Here is a 16,872-nt window from a genome sequence, read left to right on the forward strand (position 1 = left end):
TTTCACACGTCACTGCCGAACGCTGGCAGGATATAGGACGACTCGTCGTGAAAGAAGAGAAAATGTTGTTGATAGGCCCGTTATCAATGTAGCAGCAGGTGACACTTCCAGAGCTGAAATGAATTTCTCGGATTCGGATAAGGAAGGAGCTAAGAGATTATATCCTTAGTGGCATCAGTATTTAACTATACTATGAAATCCTTCAATACTCTCTCAATTACACACAGCTTACGCAGATAAAAATTACCCTATGATTAAGTCAGGAATTTTCATCATTCTTGTTTTTAATTACAGTAGTAGGCCTATGTTAGCTAAAAACGATAATGTATTTGTGTTTTCTTCTAGTCGTCTAAGGAGCATATTGTGAGAGATTTGCCATTTAATATTTCGTTCTGCTTTAAAATTAAGACATTCGAAGCTGTATTGCTCCTCTGCTCGTATCTTTTTACGTGTGAACTGCAGCTGGCCACATCACTGCAGGCTAGCTGTAACAGCTGACGGGCCAGTGCTGTCAATGTTAAATGCTCCGGTAAAGCTGTTGTCCCGTATTATCGCTAAGTCGATGTGGGCGTAACGCACAGCACAAAACGTACCCCTATTATCATGCTTGACAGTACTCGAGACGGCTTGACTGCAGTCCCACTTGATCGGAAATCCACTGACGTTCTAGCAAACGCGGGATACATAGTGCAATATTTACATTAGGTTTATTTTTATGGTGAGCGTTTTATAGAAGCGTATCTGCTGCGCTGGAGATTCTTTAGTGCTCGAGATAACATCAAATTAGTTGCTCTAGGGCTTTTTTCCAGCTGAACTTAGGGGAACAGTAGTCACCGAAACATTCACTTCCTGTAGTCGCCTGCTAGAATATTATTCCGCAACAATAGTGAAAATCGTATTAGTCGCTGACTAACGTTTTAACGTGGCACGGCCTTTACCAACGTTGCTCAGTTATCCCGCCGATGACTCGCATAAAAAACGGAAAACTAAAAGAAAATTTTGACTAGCAGTATTTTATTAGTTCATATAGATATGAAGAGTGATCAACTTTGATGGAAACTAGTCAGATCATGAAAATGTGCAGCCGAGACGGCTAAATAAACGATTTAAATCAGTCTTCATAAAAATAAGGACAAATTATATTAAATGAGTAGTATCAAAAAGGTATACGAGGGATATTCATAAATAATGCATATATTGATATTACTGTGGATTGTTGATGCAACAACAACGAAAATTACGTCAGATGTAGCTGGCAGCTTGAGGAAGAAGCACGTGTACTCTTCACACAAAATTGGCGACAATTAGAAATAGAGGCAGCAATTGTATCTGGTACTGTGATAGTCGAAGACAAGATGTCGTACATCAAGATCGGAACTTCACGCGACAGAAATGCACATTGCATTTGTGGCGATTTTACAGTGGACCGTGGTACAGTTTCACGGTGGGATCCAAGAAGATGGTGTGAATCTTGTGGCAGATGGTCTTGTAACAGTTTGACTTGAGGTACTCTCTGAAGCCACGGGAATTTCCCCAACATCAGAATTCTGTATTCAGAGAAATGATTTGAAGAAGAGAAAAATTTCTACGAGAGGAGTCGCACACTGCTGGAGAAGCAGAAACGCCTGGACTCTGCAGCCTTGCTCAAACAACAATTCGACCGTGATGGTCAAGGATTCTTGGTGTCGAATTGTCGATGCTGATGAAACTTAAATTAGAGAGGCTTTGAATCGGAGTTGAAATCGCAGTCCTATGTGTAAAGAGCTTCAGATTCTCCATGTCCAAAATAATTTCGACGCTTTTATTCAAAGTTCAAGCAAATGATGAATGTTTTTGCTTATGATCACCAAGGAATCATCGTTACAGAGTACCGCGTGGAACAAGTGTCACAGCTGTGTATTATCTTAACTTCATGCAAAAACCTGCTCAGAAAAATGCACAAAACCCGATCCCAGTTGCTTGAGGCTGGGCCACAGCAACGTTGTAGCCCAAAAACTGCGCGAATACGGATGAAAAGTGTTGCCGCGTTCTCCCTACATCCCGGACACGAGTCCACCAGACTTCGACTTGGTTCCGAAGTTGGGAAAAACCTATGCGTGAGCGTCGTTATCTTTCTCTATAAGAGCTTTCTACCGCCGTTGCCCTAGCCATTCGACAGACGAGCAGAAGTGGTGTCCTGAATGGAATAATAGAGCTTCCGAGAAGTTGGGACTCAGTCATAGAGAAGCAGGGAACTATATTGAAGGACTATAACGAGGTATTGAAAAAAATAAACGTATAAGAAATAAGAATAATGTTCGTTATTTATTAAATGCCCCTCGTACGTGTATGCCAGTACACTTGCGCACGATCTCATTGCCGTGCAATGAGTTGGATAACGTCTGTTATTACATTGTTATCGTTGTCGTTAGGAGTATAACGTGTTGTAGTGTCCTTAACAGTACTCGGGCGGAGCGTTGCAGAGATGTGGAGAAGCCCAACCCATCAACGACAGGAGCCTGCAGACTCTAGGGAGAGCCGGATACGCAGAATAAAATGAAACCTTGGCAAAGTTTTCGTGAGCCTAAAATATCGCGTGGTGCGCTGCGGCGACGGCCTCTGCGGCGCGCTGTCTGTAGTGTGCAGCGTGGGCTCCAGCACAGCGCAAGTGCTGGCTAGCGTTGCGAAGCTGCTTGCAAGTTAAGCAATGACGGGTGACAGGCGTAGTAACGAATCCCCGACACCGGGGCGCAGCGGGCCTCGCCGACCGGCCAGACGGCAGAGTTCGGGTCGGCAAGTGACCCCTGCCCAGCAGGTACCTGCTCAGCAAGCTCCTGTGGCTACGCAGCAAGTACCTGCTCAGCAAGCTCCTGTGGCTACCCAGCAAGTACCTGCTCAGCAAGCTCCTGTGGCTACCCAGCAAGTACCTGCTCAGCAAGCTCCTGTGGCTACCCAGCAAGTATCTGCGCCTGCCGAGCCAGTACCTGCTCAACAAGTTCCTGTGGATACCGAGCAGGTATCTGCTCAGAAAGGAGCTCTGCCTGTTAAGCAAGTACCTGTGCCTGCCCCACGAATATATGCTCAGCAAGTGCCTACTCAGCAAGTACCTGTGCCTGCCCAGCAAGAAACAGTGCCTGCTGCACATCCAGCAGTTGAGAAAATGTCTACTCAACGATTACCTGCCCAGCGGTCATCTACTCAGCAAGCATCAGGCAAGCATATCACTCCGTCTGGAAATCTTTTGCTAATCAGAAAGGGCATGCATGGTCATATGTAATGCCGACACTTGTGATACTTTCAGGAACGCTGCTAGGTGTTTTACTGCCTTAGGCGAGAACTGATAAAATACGCCCCCTCTTTTTCAATACCATCGGTCTAGTATTCTCGGTCTCCTTCTCTCCACCACCGACATTCAACGGCACAAGAATATAAATTTCCTATTACACTTTTAATCACTAAACTAAGGTGACAAAACGCCCTCTTTTTCTTCGAGTATCCCTCAATTTTCAAGCTTTGTCCTCATTTCCTTTAATATTGATTGAGGACAACAAGTATCCTCAGTTTATTTTTTGTTCGGTTTTTCAAAATTCCCAAAATAACTGAAGTTGAAAGAATGTGCTGAAGGTTTTAAATCGAAACTCAACTGAATACACAGCGTAGCCAAATTTAGCATCACTTACTTATTTCATTTGATTACAGGAAAGTGGACTAGTAAAGGTGTGGAACTATTTTCTGGCGCTAATGAATTTTTGCTTGAATTTAGAAATTATGCTATACTGAGAGGAGACATGCAAAGCATGAAACTAGATCATCTGGATACTCGTTATCTGTTGTAGTTGAAATATTTTTAGAATGAGGAATACATCTACTCTTTTTCAGCATAAACTTTCTTGTGATTAAATAAATAAATGACGCTACGCTTGCATTTTCTGTACTAGCAGTCCCGGCGGCGCAGTGGTCTGAGCGATTTTCTGATCATTCGTCAAAGATGGGTCCGGGTTCGATTCCCTGCGAGGCATGGATGTTGTTTATCTAAAGGCATTGGCTCGATCCCTTCCCTGAAGTCAGTGGCCCCTAAATTAGAGACGGGCGACTGCTTGTAGCCCATTGAGTTGCTCACGGTGGTCGTTTAAACCCTAAGAAAAAAATTAAGTGCGTTTTTTTATTAAATTGTTCCTTCAATCAAAGTTACGAAACAGAATAACCCTTCTTCTGTACAATAAATTTTTGGCTTCAGGTTTTTTCTTTTACAGAATCACACTGAAATTTCAGTACGAAATCAAATGTAGCATTGTTTTTGTGTTGGCCCGTAATAGTAACATTTAGAAAATATCAGAAGTAATTCTCATACTCAGTTGCGGCTGCGTTAGTGTTTAGGAAGCTAGAGGCAGTGGGTTTACCTTCGTCAGACTAAGTAAAGACTTAATAAATAACTGTTCCGTATGCTTTGAAAACAATTCACTGTTTAAATTTCTACTCATTTTTGCTTCTCGTTTGCTCAATTTACTCGCTGTTTAATTTGAAATAATTTTTTTCCGCCTTTTGCTGCCCCAAAAATGTTGCCACTTTAACCGGTCGCTTAGTCTTGCCTAATGATAGAAACGACCTTGGATGCTTTCTATATGCCAGTCGTAGCTTTGTGTGGTGATGTGAAACGCGCAACATGCTTAACATCGGGAACAAGAATATACGGTTCAGTACCTTAAATAAAACTTCTGTCAGGAGATACCAAGAACATCCCAAAGCTGAGTTGTCGAAATTGTTAGTACGTTGTGCAGATGGTGCACCGAAGGTCGTAAATATTTAAAGAAAATTGTATTTATTTACCACCAATAGCTGTTGACACAGCTGCCACCAATTTAGATTGAAACTATCATTAGGCGACATAAAATTGTTATAACAGCTACTACAGCGTCTCTTTTACCGTGGCTTCAGTAATAAATACGAAGTCAGTCATCTTGCGTCACTGTCTTCAAGGGTAAAATGTATAGAAAGTAATATTTGTCTATAACTGTCTACTCTATGCAGTATGGAGAGTGAATTACACAGAGCAGAAGGAAGAAAGAAATGGACAGTGACTAGGATTACCTAATTGTAAAAGTTCATTTTACCTTCGCTGACAGTGACGCAAACGGTTTTTTACAATTTTATATTCACTATTGACGCCACAGTAAGAGCTATATCATATAGGCTGCTGCAACTATTTTATATTGCATGATGTGTTCAGTCTAAACTAGTACTAAATAAAGGTTTGTTCTATCAGTAGCTCTTAGTGCTGAATAAACGTGACCTTCTATAAAAATTGTAATTGTTGTTGTATGTATGATTACAGGATAATTGCTGTTGGATGTAGCGTTCACAGCAAATTCAAACTCGTTATCTACCAAAAATTGCAGCAGCTGTTTCTCCTAATATTGCAAAATTGGCATTTCGTACAATGTGGAGCGAAAATTATAAGAAATATTAACTCCAGTCCAAAACGATGCAAATCGAAATTGATACCGTCGCTGTGGAGCCCCTTTTTCACGTGGTTCGTTTGTTTCATAAAGTGTAGAGGTGTACGGATGGAGAGCAAGTAGTCCACAGTTGGAATACCACTGAGTCTGTGGGATTCGAGAAGATGGCTCTCTGGTACTTGCAGGTGTGCCTCGTTAATATATCAAAAGTTTTGCAGATGTTGTCGAGAACCCATTTGGTAGAAGACATTGTTGACAAGTGTTAGAAACCACAGAGGCTTTTCAGTCTGGAAGTAGAACTGAGAGATGCAGCTACCTAGCACAGTCTGGTATGTTGATTCTGGTATCTGGGATTGTTTGTTCTCCCAAAAGCGATTGCTGTCATTGAGTTATCCTCTGCGTTATCGTCAGAAAGTATGTTTTCGGGTGTACAGCCGAATTTAGCTGGATGAACCATTACTAGAATGATGATTTTGAGGGCTTGATTAGCCACCTGATCGGTTCAACCCAAGGAAGTGTAACTACTGGCGAGTCTGACCTACTTTCGCATGCATATCTCAAGTGATAATTTTCTAAACTTTTGCTCCTATTTTTCACAAACATGTTCAGTCAAGAATGAGATTTTCACTCTGCAGCGGAGTGTGCGCTGATATGAAACTTCCTGGCAGATTAAAACTGTGTGCCCGACCGAGACTCGGTCCGCAGTATCCTTTCTTTCAGGAGTGCTAGTTCTGCATGGTTCGCAGGAGAGCTTCTGTAAAGTTTGGAAGGTAGGAGACGAGATACTGGCAGAAGTAAAGCTGTGAGACATGGCGTGAGTCGTGCTTCAGTAGCTCAGATGGTAGAGCACTTGCTCGCGAAAGGCAAAGGTCCCGAGTTCGAGTCTCGGTCGGGCACACAGTTTTAATCTGCCAGGAAGTTTCATGTTCAGTCAAGCTAACACTGAACATTGTAAACGATTAAACTAATATTTTGTGACATTTTTAGCATACGTATTCTTTCTACCATACACCAAACGTAAGAATGAAAGTGAGTGCAGTATCTTGCTGTACAAAGCCACGAATATGGTACTGTTGCAGTGATAGTGTACATATTCACCAATGAATTTGTTGTGCTGTTTAAATTCTGCTCTTGGGCTTAGCCTTTGATTTGGTTTTACAGTGTTTTTACCGTGTCTTATACTTCTCCCCCATATAGCTATGTTTGTATGTGGTACTGTATGACCAACAGTAAAGTGCTAAATTGTCTTTCCCACTCTTACGAACACATTCCACCACTTACCAAAAGCATCCATGCCACTTTTTGTGTTAGTGATGACAGCGATTGTGCTGAATAAGAGGCCGTAATGCATGTATTCCTTTCGCTCTAATTAGTTCCACGGTCAAAACAACAACGTATACCTACGAAAGTTTTACAAGGGAACCTTAGGAACTGATCCACCTCAGTGTTCTTTGTACTTATGTCAGTGCCCGGGCACCAACTTCCTGAAGCGGTACGATGCATTTCGGAAACACACCTGAAGAAGCAACAGAAGAAGAAGAAGAAACCGCCAGACGATAGACTTCAGAGTGCTGTGAAAGATTAAAAAAAAAAATCAAACTTTACTACAGAATCGTACATAGTTCGTGTATAGGTAGCCTTCTAAGCTTGCAATCGCGAATTTGCTGGTTTGATTTCTTTAGACGGAACTTTATTACTTGTAGTAGCATTCAGTATTTATCTGATGGAATTGTTAATTGTAAATGTGCAAGTATAATTTTTAATAAAAATAACATTTTATTTGTAATTACTAATTTTATAACAATGCGAACATTAATTTAAATTAAAACTAACATTGCAGCAACCTCTCTCGTCTAGCGTTTTTAAGGCTTACATTCCGAAGTCATCTGCGATTTTAGTGCCACACAAGCTCAGAACATCGAAGTTAACTTGTGCAACTATAAGACGGTTTGGCAGCACAATGCTTAGGAGACATGGCTCATATTCTAAAGGAACGATGCTCAAATCACCGATCAGTCATCCTAATTAGTTGTTCGTAAATCGCGCCAGTCGATTGTTGGGAGGTTCCTTCCGAAAGGCATCATACTGTCTCCTCCCTTACGCTTATCTGAGGTGGTGTCAATGACAACGATTTCGACTGGTCGTTAAACCAGACCCTTTCTTCATTCAGTTTCACTTTGGTGTCTTGGTATTTTGGAATGTTATTTATTAACATAGTAGCATGCCATTGGTTCATCTTGCTCTTTCCTTGGTTACTTTACGATGTAAATGAAAGGGTCCTTGTCCGGCCACCGTATGGCAGCGGCTTTAGGATCAGATGACTGGTAGCCGTTTAATGTTTCGCTAGAGCAGTGGTTCCCAGTCTGGGGGGGGTTAATACACCTGAGGGATAAAATGTAATTTTCTGGGGAAGTAAAAAGAAAGGATTCGGGCGTATTTCCGTCACGAAACAAAATTGTTTGTATTCAAACACAGATATATGTAAGCAGGCAGAATACGGTGCAGCGCTCGGCAACGCCTGTATAAGACAACAAGTATCTAGCGCAGTTGTTGGATCGATTACTGATGCTACAATGGCAGGTTATCAAGATTTAAGAGAGTTTGAATGTGCTGTTGTATTCAGCGCACGAGCGATGGGACACAGCATCTCCGAGGTAGCGATGAAGTGGGGATTTTCTTGTACGACCATTTCACGAGTGGACCGTGAATATCAGGAATCCGGCAAAACAACAAATCTTGACATCGCTGCGGCCGGTAAAAGATCCTGCAAGAACGGGACCAACGACGACTGAAGAGAATCTCTCGACGTACCAGAAGTGGAACCCTTCAGCAGATTGCTGCAGATTTCAGTGCTGGGCCATCAACAAGTGTCAGCGTGCGAACCATTCATCGAAACGTCATCGAAATGGGTTTTCAGAGCCGAAGAATCACTCGTGTACCCTTGATGACTGGACAACACAAAGCTTTACGCCTCGCCTGGGCCCGTAAACACCGACATTTGACTGTTCACTGGAAACATGTTGCCTGGTCGGACGTGTCTCGTTTTAAATTGTATCGATCGGATGGGCGTGTACGGGGATGGAGACAACCTCATGAACCCCGGAGACTGCATGTCAGCAGGGGACTGTTCAAGCTGTTGGAGGCTCCGTAATGGTGAGGTGCGCGTGCAGTTGGAATGGTATGGGATCTCTGATATGTGTAGATACGACTCTGACAGGTGACATCCTGTCTGATCACCTGCATCCATTCATATACATTGTGCATTCCGACGGACTTGGGCAATTCCACCAGGACAGTGCTACACCCCACACGTCCAGAATTGCTACAGAGTGGCTCCAGGAACACTCTTTTCAGTTTATACACTTTCGCTGGCCTCTAAACTCCCCAGACATGAACGTTATTGAGCATATCTGAGATGCCTTGCAACGTGCTGTTCAGATCTCCACCCCCTCGTACTCTTACCGATTTGTGGACAGTCCTGCAGGATTCATGGTGTCAATTCCCTCCAGCACTACTTCAGACATTTGTCGAGGCCACGCCACGTCGTGTTGCGGCACTTCTGCGTGCTCGCAGGGGCCCTACACGATATTAGACAGGTGTTCCAGTTTCTTTGGCTCTTTGTACTTTGATCCTGGATCTATGCCAGTAAAATTGAGACACACACGTCAAATATGCTTAAATATCTCATGAAAATTCGTCTCCGAACTGTAGGTAGGTCCTCAGCTAGATCAGAAATAGCTGCGTTTTTCATTTCGCAACAGTAAGCGAAGTAATTGACAGCACCAACAGCAACTATGTAATAACTACTATACTGCTGCAGGGCCTACACTGTATTATTATTATTATTATTATTATTATTATTATTATTATTATTAGTGGCAGTGGTCAGACACAAAGCATTGGCAGCCTGTTCAGGTTAAGGAATACAGCAGTCAAATGATCTAAAAACAATAGGCCTAAGTGAAGTGTACACATTTTAATTCGGTAGAGGTGCAGAAGGTTGGTGAAGCAAGTGTCGCCAGGGAGAGGACTGGTACAGAGGAAGCGTTTTTACTAACAAGTATTTGCCTCATTGTCGATAGTTGGCTTTCTTTTATTAGAAGTAGATTTGGGTAACCCTCACAATGCACTGAGAATTGGTCTATCATTCCAAAAAAAGGTTATTCGAAATAAGCCGTACCTATAATCTCACTGATTATTAAAAAATTAAATATTGTTTATCAACTGTCATTTTGAAACTGAAAGTGTTCAAAGGAATTCTTTTTCATACTAAAATGTAGTTACGTAGTAATCTTGGTGATGGTGGTGGCAGGGAGGGGTACTATCTGATACATGACTGCACTCAGGGGTAATGATTTCAGAAAGATTGGAGATCACTGCGCTAGAGGGACAAGGAAAAGGCGCTGCTGGATAAACTGTGGCGAAAGCGGATGGAGGGCATTGGAGGGCATTGCTGGCGTGATGTGCCTTTGTTGCCGAATACTCAGTTTTAAACCGTGGTGTGCCACTTCTCACTGCCAGTGTTCTGTCCGGGCATGTGTAGCACGCTGTCGGAAAGCCCGCAGGCCGCAGCCAATTAGTGACGGTATCGGTGTAACAGATTTAACACTCTGCCGTTTGTTTTCCTGGTTAAAGACCGGGGGTCTATTGGCGCCTTTACTGCATGACTTTGCATCGTGTTCGCGTTCGAACAGCAGCCGTGATGCGCGTAAGTTCTGCGTGGGCTTGTAGAACAAGGAGGATGTGAACGTGCGCCCAGATATTTTGGCAGCATCCTAGCGCTGAGCTCATGCCATTGTTCTTATTTAGTAGACTAGCGGCGGTTGTGAGCAAGTAATCTTTGTCCCACAAGACGCCGGAATAATCTTGGCCCGTAGTCTTAGTTCCCGTGATGACAGTTGAATTTTGCTCTCGGTTATTATTGTTTCCTTCAGTAAGGCAGTTCATTTAAGGAGTCTTCGTATTAGACGACAAAACTAGACTAGATAGGTCATAGGATGTGGTTCTGGATTTAAATTGCCTTTCAGTGCTGTTTGCTGGGAGATAAGTTTATCGTTGAGTGTTCATAGCAAGCGGTGTGTGGCAGAGGCTTCTCTTTGTCTGTCTTGCTGACGGTGACGGTAGCTTATCGCTCTGCCTATGTAGTTATCTCTGCGATGTGGACACATTCCACGTAGTCAGCTACTCTAAGGCTTTGTTTGTAAATAAGCGGCTCATTGCGATACGCATTCACCATTCCACTCCCACTCCGTGGTAGCAAACTCGTCTCGACCCGCCAACGCATAGGCCATTGCCCTACGTCGCATAGCTTACTGTTACGACAGGACCCTCCACAGCGTGAGGTATTTGCAGTGCACGCACTGGTAACTGTAATATCCACGCATTCCGACAGTGGTACGCCACTGAATCACCGAGAGGTCTGGCATTTATTTTGCAAGACCGAAATTTGAAAGTGATGAAATTCCAAATGTTGTATCTGCTCCCTGAAACTGAGGCGTTGACGCAGGAAAGCGTGTGTCACAGAAGCTAGATTTTGCAGGAGAGGCGGAGAGATTTCTGAACGTAGTAAAAATTACTCTCATTTGAGGTGCTGAAGATCATAAGGGCCTAAAGCAAAGCGTCATTGATGTTGAGGCTATGACGTGTATGCATGTCCGTGACATCTGTTGATCTTATGATGAACCAGCTTTATCTCTATTAGAAGCCCCCACACTGTATGTATGGACATTTACGGAAAGCTGCGTCGCTGATTTCTCGAATATTCATTTCCACATGGGCCCAAAGCGCAAAACATAATTTAGTTGCTCTGCACTGCACAGTAGGGTTGACAACATGATTTAGAGTCATCATCATGTACATGGTAATAATGCTTAATAATCGGAGGTGCATCGGCAGCTTTATCCGAAATCTCAAGCCCCCGAATGTGCTTAATGAAAATAACAAGGACAATGAAGTGTTGGAACAAGTCATTACTTGTGTGTGCGTGCGTGCACATAAAGTGTCTGTTCTTTATGTTCTGATTCTAGTATATTTCAAAACATCAAGTGGGTCATTACTTTTTTCAAGGAAATGTAGGATGTTGAGACATGGTCAAAAAACAGTTTAGTCGTGTGACAGTTGGTTTGTCCATAAATTTGATTTTCGGAAACGTCTATTTTGTATGAACAAGTTTGATATATTTGCTAATTTGAAACGCGACCATAGTTGTCTATAAGTGAGTGATATTTTTTTGTAGACAAAGTATGTCAAATATATCCTCGTTAGGTTTAATAATTGATGACCTGCTCGTTATCCTGGTAACTTGTAGTTGCACTCGCAACCGTCTTACAGAGTTGATATTAGAGATCTTCCTGTTGCTGTTGTCTACGGCGGGGTCGGTTTCTAGGAGAGCAACGTGATCATCGAGGAGTTCATGTGCCGGTATTTTCCAAATCTTACTAATTTGGCAGTGCTCCGGACGTAAGATGCCGGTTCAACGTTGAATGAGTTCCCCAGGAAGGCCTATGTTTCCAACCTTCGTAGAGAAAGTTCTGAAAGCCCTGCCACGAGGCAGCACATTACAAAACTGCTGTAAGCAGGCAGGAAATGACCAGCGAGACGGCCTGCTGCTGCTGCTGCTGCTGAAAGTCTTAAATGTGAAACAACGTTGTGGAGCGGTTTGCAGCTCGCGAAATCGGCCGAACGGCAGACCTCGCAAGGTTTGAGCGGCAAGTGATGGGTCCACTGGGCAGGAGTTCGTGTTTGTAAAGTTATCTCTTCGGAAGGCTGGAGTTAGTTATTCTTCGTGATCAGTGACGTCACGTTTCCCTTGCGGAACGCCTACAAAGCAAACATTTAAAAGAGCGTTCCCTTGCCCGGGCGTCAAATTCTTCTTAGGCACGTTGCCGTTTTTCTCGGCTAGCGTTGCGGATTAGTTAGTGTAGACTTTCTTGGGGGAAAAGAGGCCTCAGAGCACTGCGTGGAGCCAGCTCGAGATGGGGTTGGATGAAGAGGACGTGCTTGGCAAGGGTTAATAGATATCGATATTTTTTGTGCAAATTTAGATGTCGTTGTTCTTGAGTTTTTCCTAATGACTTTGAAGTGCATTCTTGTTATCAGCGTGGGTCGCTAGTAATCAGTTGTAGGTGTTACAGTGTTCGTAGTGAATATATTCCCGTCCAGTGATTGTGTATCGGAATCTGCCTGATAGTATTTAATAGCTACAGGGCATTTCACTATTGACTTTGGAGTAATTAAAAGATATTATCCTATCCTGCGGGTCTGAGCGAGATAGGCGACGCTTGTTTACTTTGATTTGATATTCTAGCAGAGTAGAGGCGTAATCTGCGTGCGCCAGTAAACTGTTAAGATTAAATCCGTCAAACAGTACGTCTTGAATCTCGCACGCTCCACGTTGTTAACGTTGAAGAGGCTACGACTGGTTACGACCGTGAGTGTTTTTTAGTGCGACAATCTGGAAGATCGGAGGTACGGTTGAAAGGAACGCTCCAGAAGTGTATGAGCCCAATAAGAAGTTGTCTAATGTTCCGATGTTTGTTTCCCAAACCTACTCCACAGTTTACGTTCGTCGAGCAAATTTGTCCTGACACCTGCAGCAACACATGCGGGTAAACGAAAAATGTCATGATGAACACAGCCACAAAGAAGTGGTTACCATATGTGACAGTGAGAACTGTCTACCTAGCGGTTGAAGAGAATCATTTTTATTGATATCATAACCATAAAGACAAATGAATAAACCTGACAGCAACACAAAAAAACACTCTTCTCTGAGCCACGCTTACAGCTAATGCCATTTTTGGAGAGCTGTACAAACTAAAGCCCATCTACGCGATCGACTGTCGTGCCTGAATTGATTCCTGGAAACAAGCGAGTCTACTGCACTACCCCTGGCCTTTTATTCCTCTACTGTTTTTTCAACTGATCATTTTCGTTTACACATCAGCGCCAAAATTTCTGGTGTTACGAGAATCTGGTGTGCAATTCGGCGTATGAACGGTGAAAGTGAGATAGTGAGGGACTACCCTTTTTACGGAAAAATCGAAATGCAGTAACAGAATCCAGGAACAAGCAATGGCATTAGTTTATAAAAGACGAAAACAGATTTCATAGTGGAAGTTATTGTCAAAGGTCGTATGGCAAATTCTTTACACTCCAGAGAACTGAAAGAACACGAGAAGTGTCATCCAGTCATTTCACAATACATACATTTATTTCCTTAAGACGGTTAAAGGCGCTACAGTCTGGAACCGCGCGGCCGCTACGGTCGCAGGTTCGAATCCTGCCTCGGGCATGGATGTGTGTGATGTCCTTAGGTTAGTTAGGTTTAAGTAGTTCTAAATTCTAGGGGACTGATGACCTCCGAAGTTAAGTCCCATAGTGCTCAGAGCCATTTGAACCATTTTATTTCCTTAAGAAAATATGCAACGGTACGCAAACACATCAAACAATATCCGGAGCGCAGTAAACGGCGCCTTTTTGCTTTATCCTTTGTATCCTGTTTTCTTGCTTAGTCCCAAGTGACAACTAAAATTGTTTTTCTGGTCGATTAGTTCGCCTTTTCACTGTTAAAATACGTTTCATTAAAACACGTTTATCTGTTTACATTTTTGTTTATGCATGGCGTAAAACGTAAGTACCTTTCTCCTTTGAGATATTTCTATTGGACAACAAAACAAACAACACATTAACGATAAAGAAGACACGAAAGCATAGAATCCATTTCTATAATAGGAGTGAGCTGGGCCAGAATAGGTTTACTTCAGATGTTTGCAGACCCTGTCGTAGTCTCTGGCTTCTGCGCATGCGCAGTGTCCAGTATCATCAAATATAGTACTGCATATTCGACACAATCTATTCATCATTCACGTCATAGACACATTTGTATCGTGGTTGGTAGCAGATTTACAGATAGGCACGAAAGGCGCACGCACTTTAGTAGTCTGTTGACTTCCTGGTCAAAACCGACCAGAAAGTTGCTCGTATAAAATCTCGTTTGAGGTACTCGTAATTTATATCATCTCTCTTTAACGTACTTTGTCTATATTTTATCCTCATTAGAACGTTCATTCCATTCAACAGGTCCTGTAATTCTTGCTAGATTTCACCTATATTAGCATTGTCATTCGCAAATTTTTTGATTATGTTTTCACCCTGAATTGTAATCTTACTCCTGCCCGCAGTTATTCAGGTAGCGAAACATTAGAGGTTTTTCTTTACGAAAGAAGGCATAAAACCTATCCATGCGTCAAGAAGTGTTACATCTACATAGAACATAGCTGCCACCTTCAACTGTAATTGACTACAAATTGTGAACTGCGTGTTCCAGTAGGAACAAAAATCTTCCAATCAGGAGATACGTGTCACAGTGCTGTCTCCCCAATAGTTTTTTGTAGTTCGGAGTGGCTGATAAAGAACACTATGAACTATCTGGATGTGTATAAATAACAATGGGGTCTAGTCCAAGGACTAGTAACATTGTCTCAAAACTAATCCTCCGTCACTTTGCTTTAAAAAAATGTAAAGCAACGCTTGTACCTCTCTTTACAGTTTATTGTTGGTGCTAAATTGTCAGCTGATGCAGGAAAAATGCTAGGATGAGATCAAATGCTTGTACACAGTACTTGCATCGCCAGTGAAACATTTGCAGCTGCAGCACCCAAAGCCTCCAACTGCAAAACAACATAACAGTTTGTTACAACACCCACCTAGAATTACGTTGACGTCAGTCACCATACACAAGCCGAAAAATGTCGGGCATCGGGAAACGAGTAAAACACGCTTTTATTAAACGAGGCCCTACATGTTTATTAGATAGCCCTACATGTTTATTCGGCAGAGACGTGTGATTTTACTTGACGACTTTTAAACGTATTGATATTCTTGTAGTAGGCAGTATTTTTTCTGAATATTGCATCTGTGTCTGCTGCAGCAAATCGACCGCGGTAACACTTTTGTCAGTCAACATAGCATGTATTGTTTGTACCAATCCAGCATATAGCATGTCCTATACCTTTGCACGCTTCACCGTGTTGAATGTTGATACAATGATGAGTCTGAAAGACGTCGCAACTAGCTGACAATCCAAGCGCCGTTATTCCTAGCGCGCGACTCCCATCTAATTGGTCTAAGTGGCAGTGCTTCAATGGGTTGTACATGGCGGGGTCGTGTGCTATTCTTCGTAGTGCCCGTCTCTCTGCCTGCAACGGAGCGTTTTGTACGCAGATATACAACAATTAGGGACTTCTCTGTATCGTTAGCTACAGTTAATGTTTCTTAGCCTTGGTGTTCCACTTGCTCAGCAACGTTAGTGGTCTGCATAAAACCACCTACGAAGGATGCAAGCGATTTAAAATTCACAGGAATTGAAATATCGGATAATATACACGTCTTCAAAGAGTTCGCTGAATGGTGTCATTAAGCAAAGAAAATATTCGATGCAAACAAAACATTACTCAGTTTCAAGATAATCTCTACAGGCCTACACTAAATATTTGTAAACGTTTGTAAAGCTGCTGTAAGTTGTCCATTTAGTCCAAAAGTGTCTCCATCTAATTGCGAGTCTGACGGATATCGTGATTGCGTACTCTAGTCCGGATGTTGATGGTAACATCAAGCATTATCCTCTATTACGACAGTGTGCCTATTAGGTGTCTTGCACTACACTTGCGATTGCAAATCTGTTCGTCAGTTTGACAGTTTCCAAATCCTCAGTTACCTATATTGTACCAGCATCTGCCGCAATTTCATCGTTCCTCTCTGTTACATTTGTCTTCCGATAAACCCAACGTGGCTAATCGGTAGTTTCTTTTCCACTCCTAAAGCGTTCGCCATACTTATTTTCGGTATGTCGAATACGGACTAAAATTAATTTGGTTTTAATAATTTCTTCGTATTATTGGAATTTCTGTCAGCATTATTGTGGATTCTGTGTTGGCGGTAACGTACAGGTTTGTGCTCAGGAATCGAAGTTTCATTTCATGGTAGGATTGGACGTTTCTGTTACTTGTGTCTCAACTAGGACTTTAAGAATAAAATGTTACGGTTTGTTTGTGTCCACTTCCCTGTGGTTGCATAAATGTTGCTATTCTTACTTGAAATGAGGGTGAAACTTTAAGAGTTTTTGAAATGGAAGTTCGTTCGTTTGAATGAAGCTGTAGACGAGCTAAGTCGTAAATCTTGTCAGAGCACTTTGTCTATGTTAAGTGAGCAGCTTGGTTTAGATGGTCTTTAAGTGAAGCTATATGGCCTTGCGCAGATTCCACAGCCTTACTCTGCGCTTGGGGCGACCGCTATATTATGCAACGGCACTTCAGCTTGGGTGGTCAGGTGATTCCTTTTAGGAAACGATTGAGGTGAAACTATTGAGCGCAATCTTTATTCCATGCGTCACTTAACTGCAATATCCAACTGAAGTTAGGATCTACTTTAGATCCAA

The 16,872-nt window shown here is 42.5% G+C and overlaps 1 protein-coding gene across 3 annotated transcripts in view; it reads left to right on the forward strand.

Moving 5' to 3' along the window:
- LOC126169737 (atlastin) overlaps nucleotides 1-16,872 on the forward strand; it is a 157,061-nt gene that overhangs the window by 5,330 nt on the left and 134,859 nt on the right. The window contains exons 1-2 of one of the 3 annotated variants that reach the window (XM_049920668.1): nucleotides 2,628-2,938; nucleotides 2,996-3,191. The exons of 1 other annotated variant lie outside the window; for it this stretch is intronic. In XM_049920668.1, the coding sequence (XP_049776625.1) occupies nucleotides 2,687-2,938; nucleotides 2,996-3,191 (448 nt within the window). In that variant the 5' untranslated portion in view covers nucleotides 2,628-2,686. Of the gene's footprint in view, nucleotides 1-2,626; nucleotides 3,192-16,872 lie in introns of those variants that run through there. One more of the 3 variants, XM_049920667.1, reaches the window with a different exon arrangement.

The sequence above is a fragment of the Schistocerca cancellata genome, chromosome 1 (assembly GCF_023864275.1).
Source record: "Schistocerca cancellata isolate TAMUIC-IGC-003103 chromosome 1, iqSchCanc2.1, whole genome shotgun sequence".
In the NCBI taxonomy this organism is placed as follows: domain Eukaryota; kingdom Metazoa; phylum Arthropoda; class Insecta; order Orthoptera; family Acrididae; genus Schistocerca; species Schistocerca cancellata.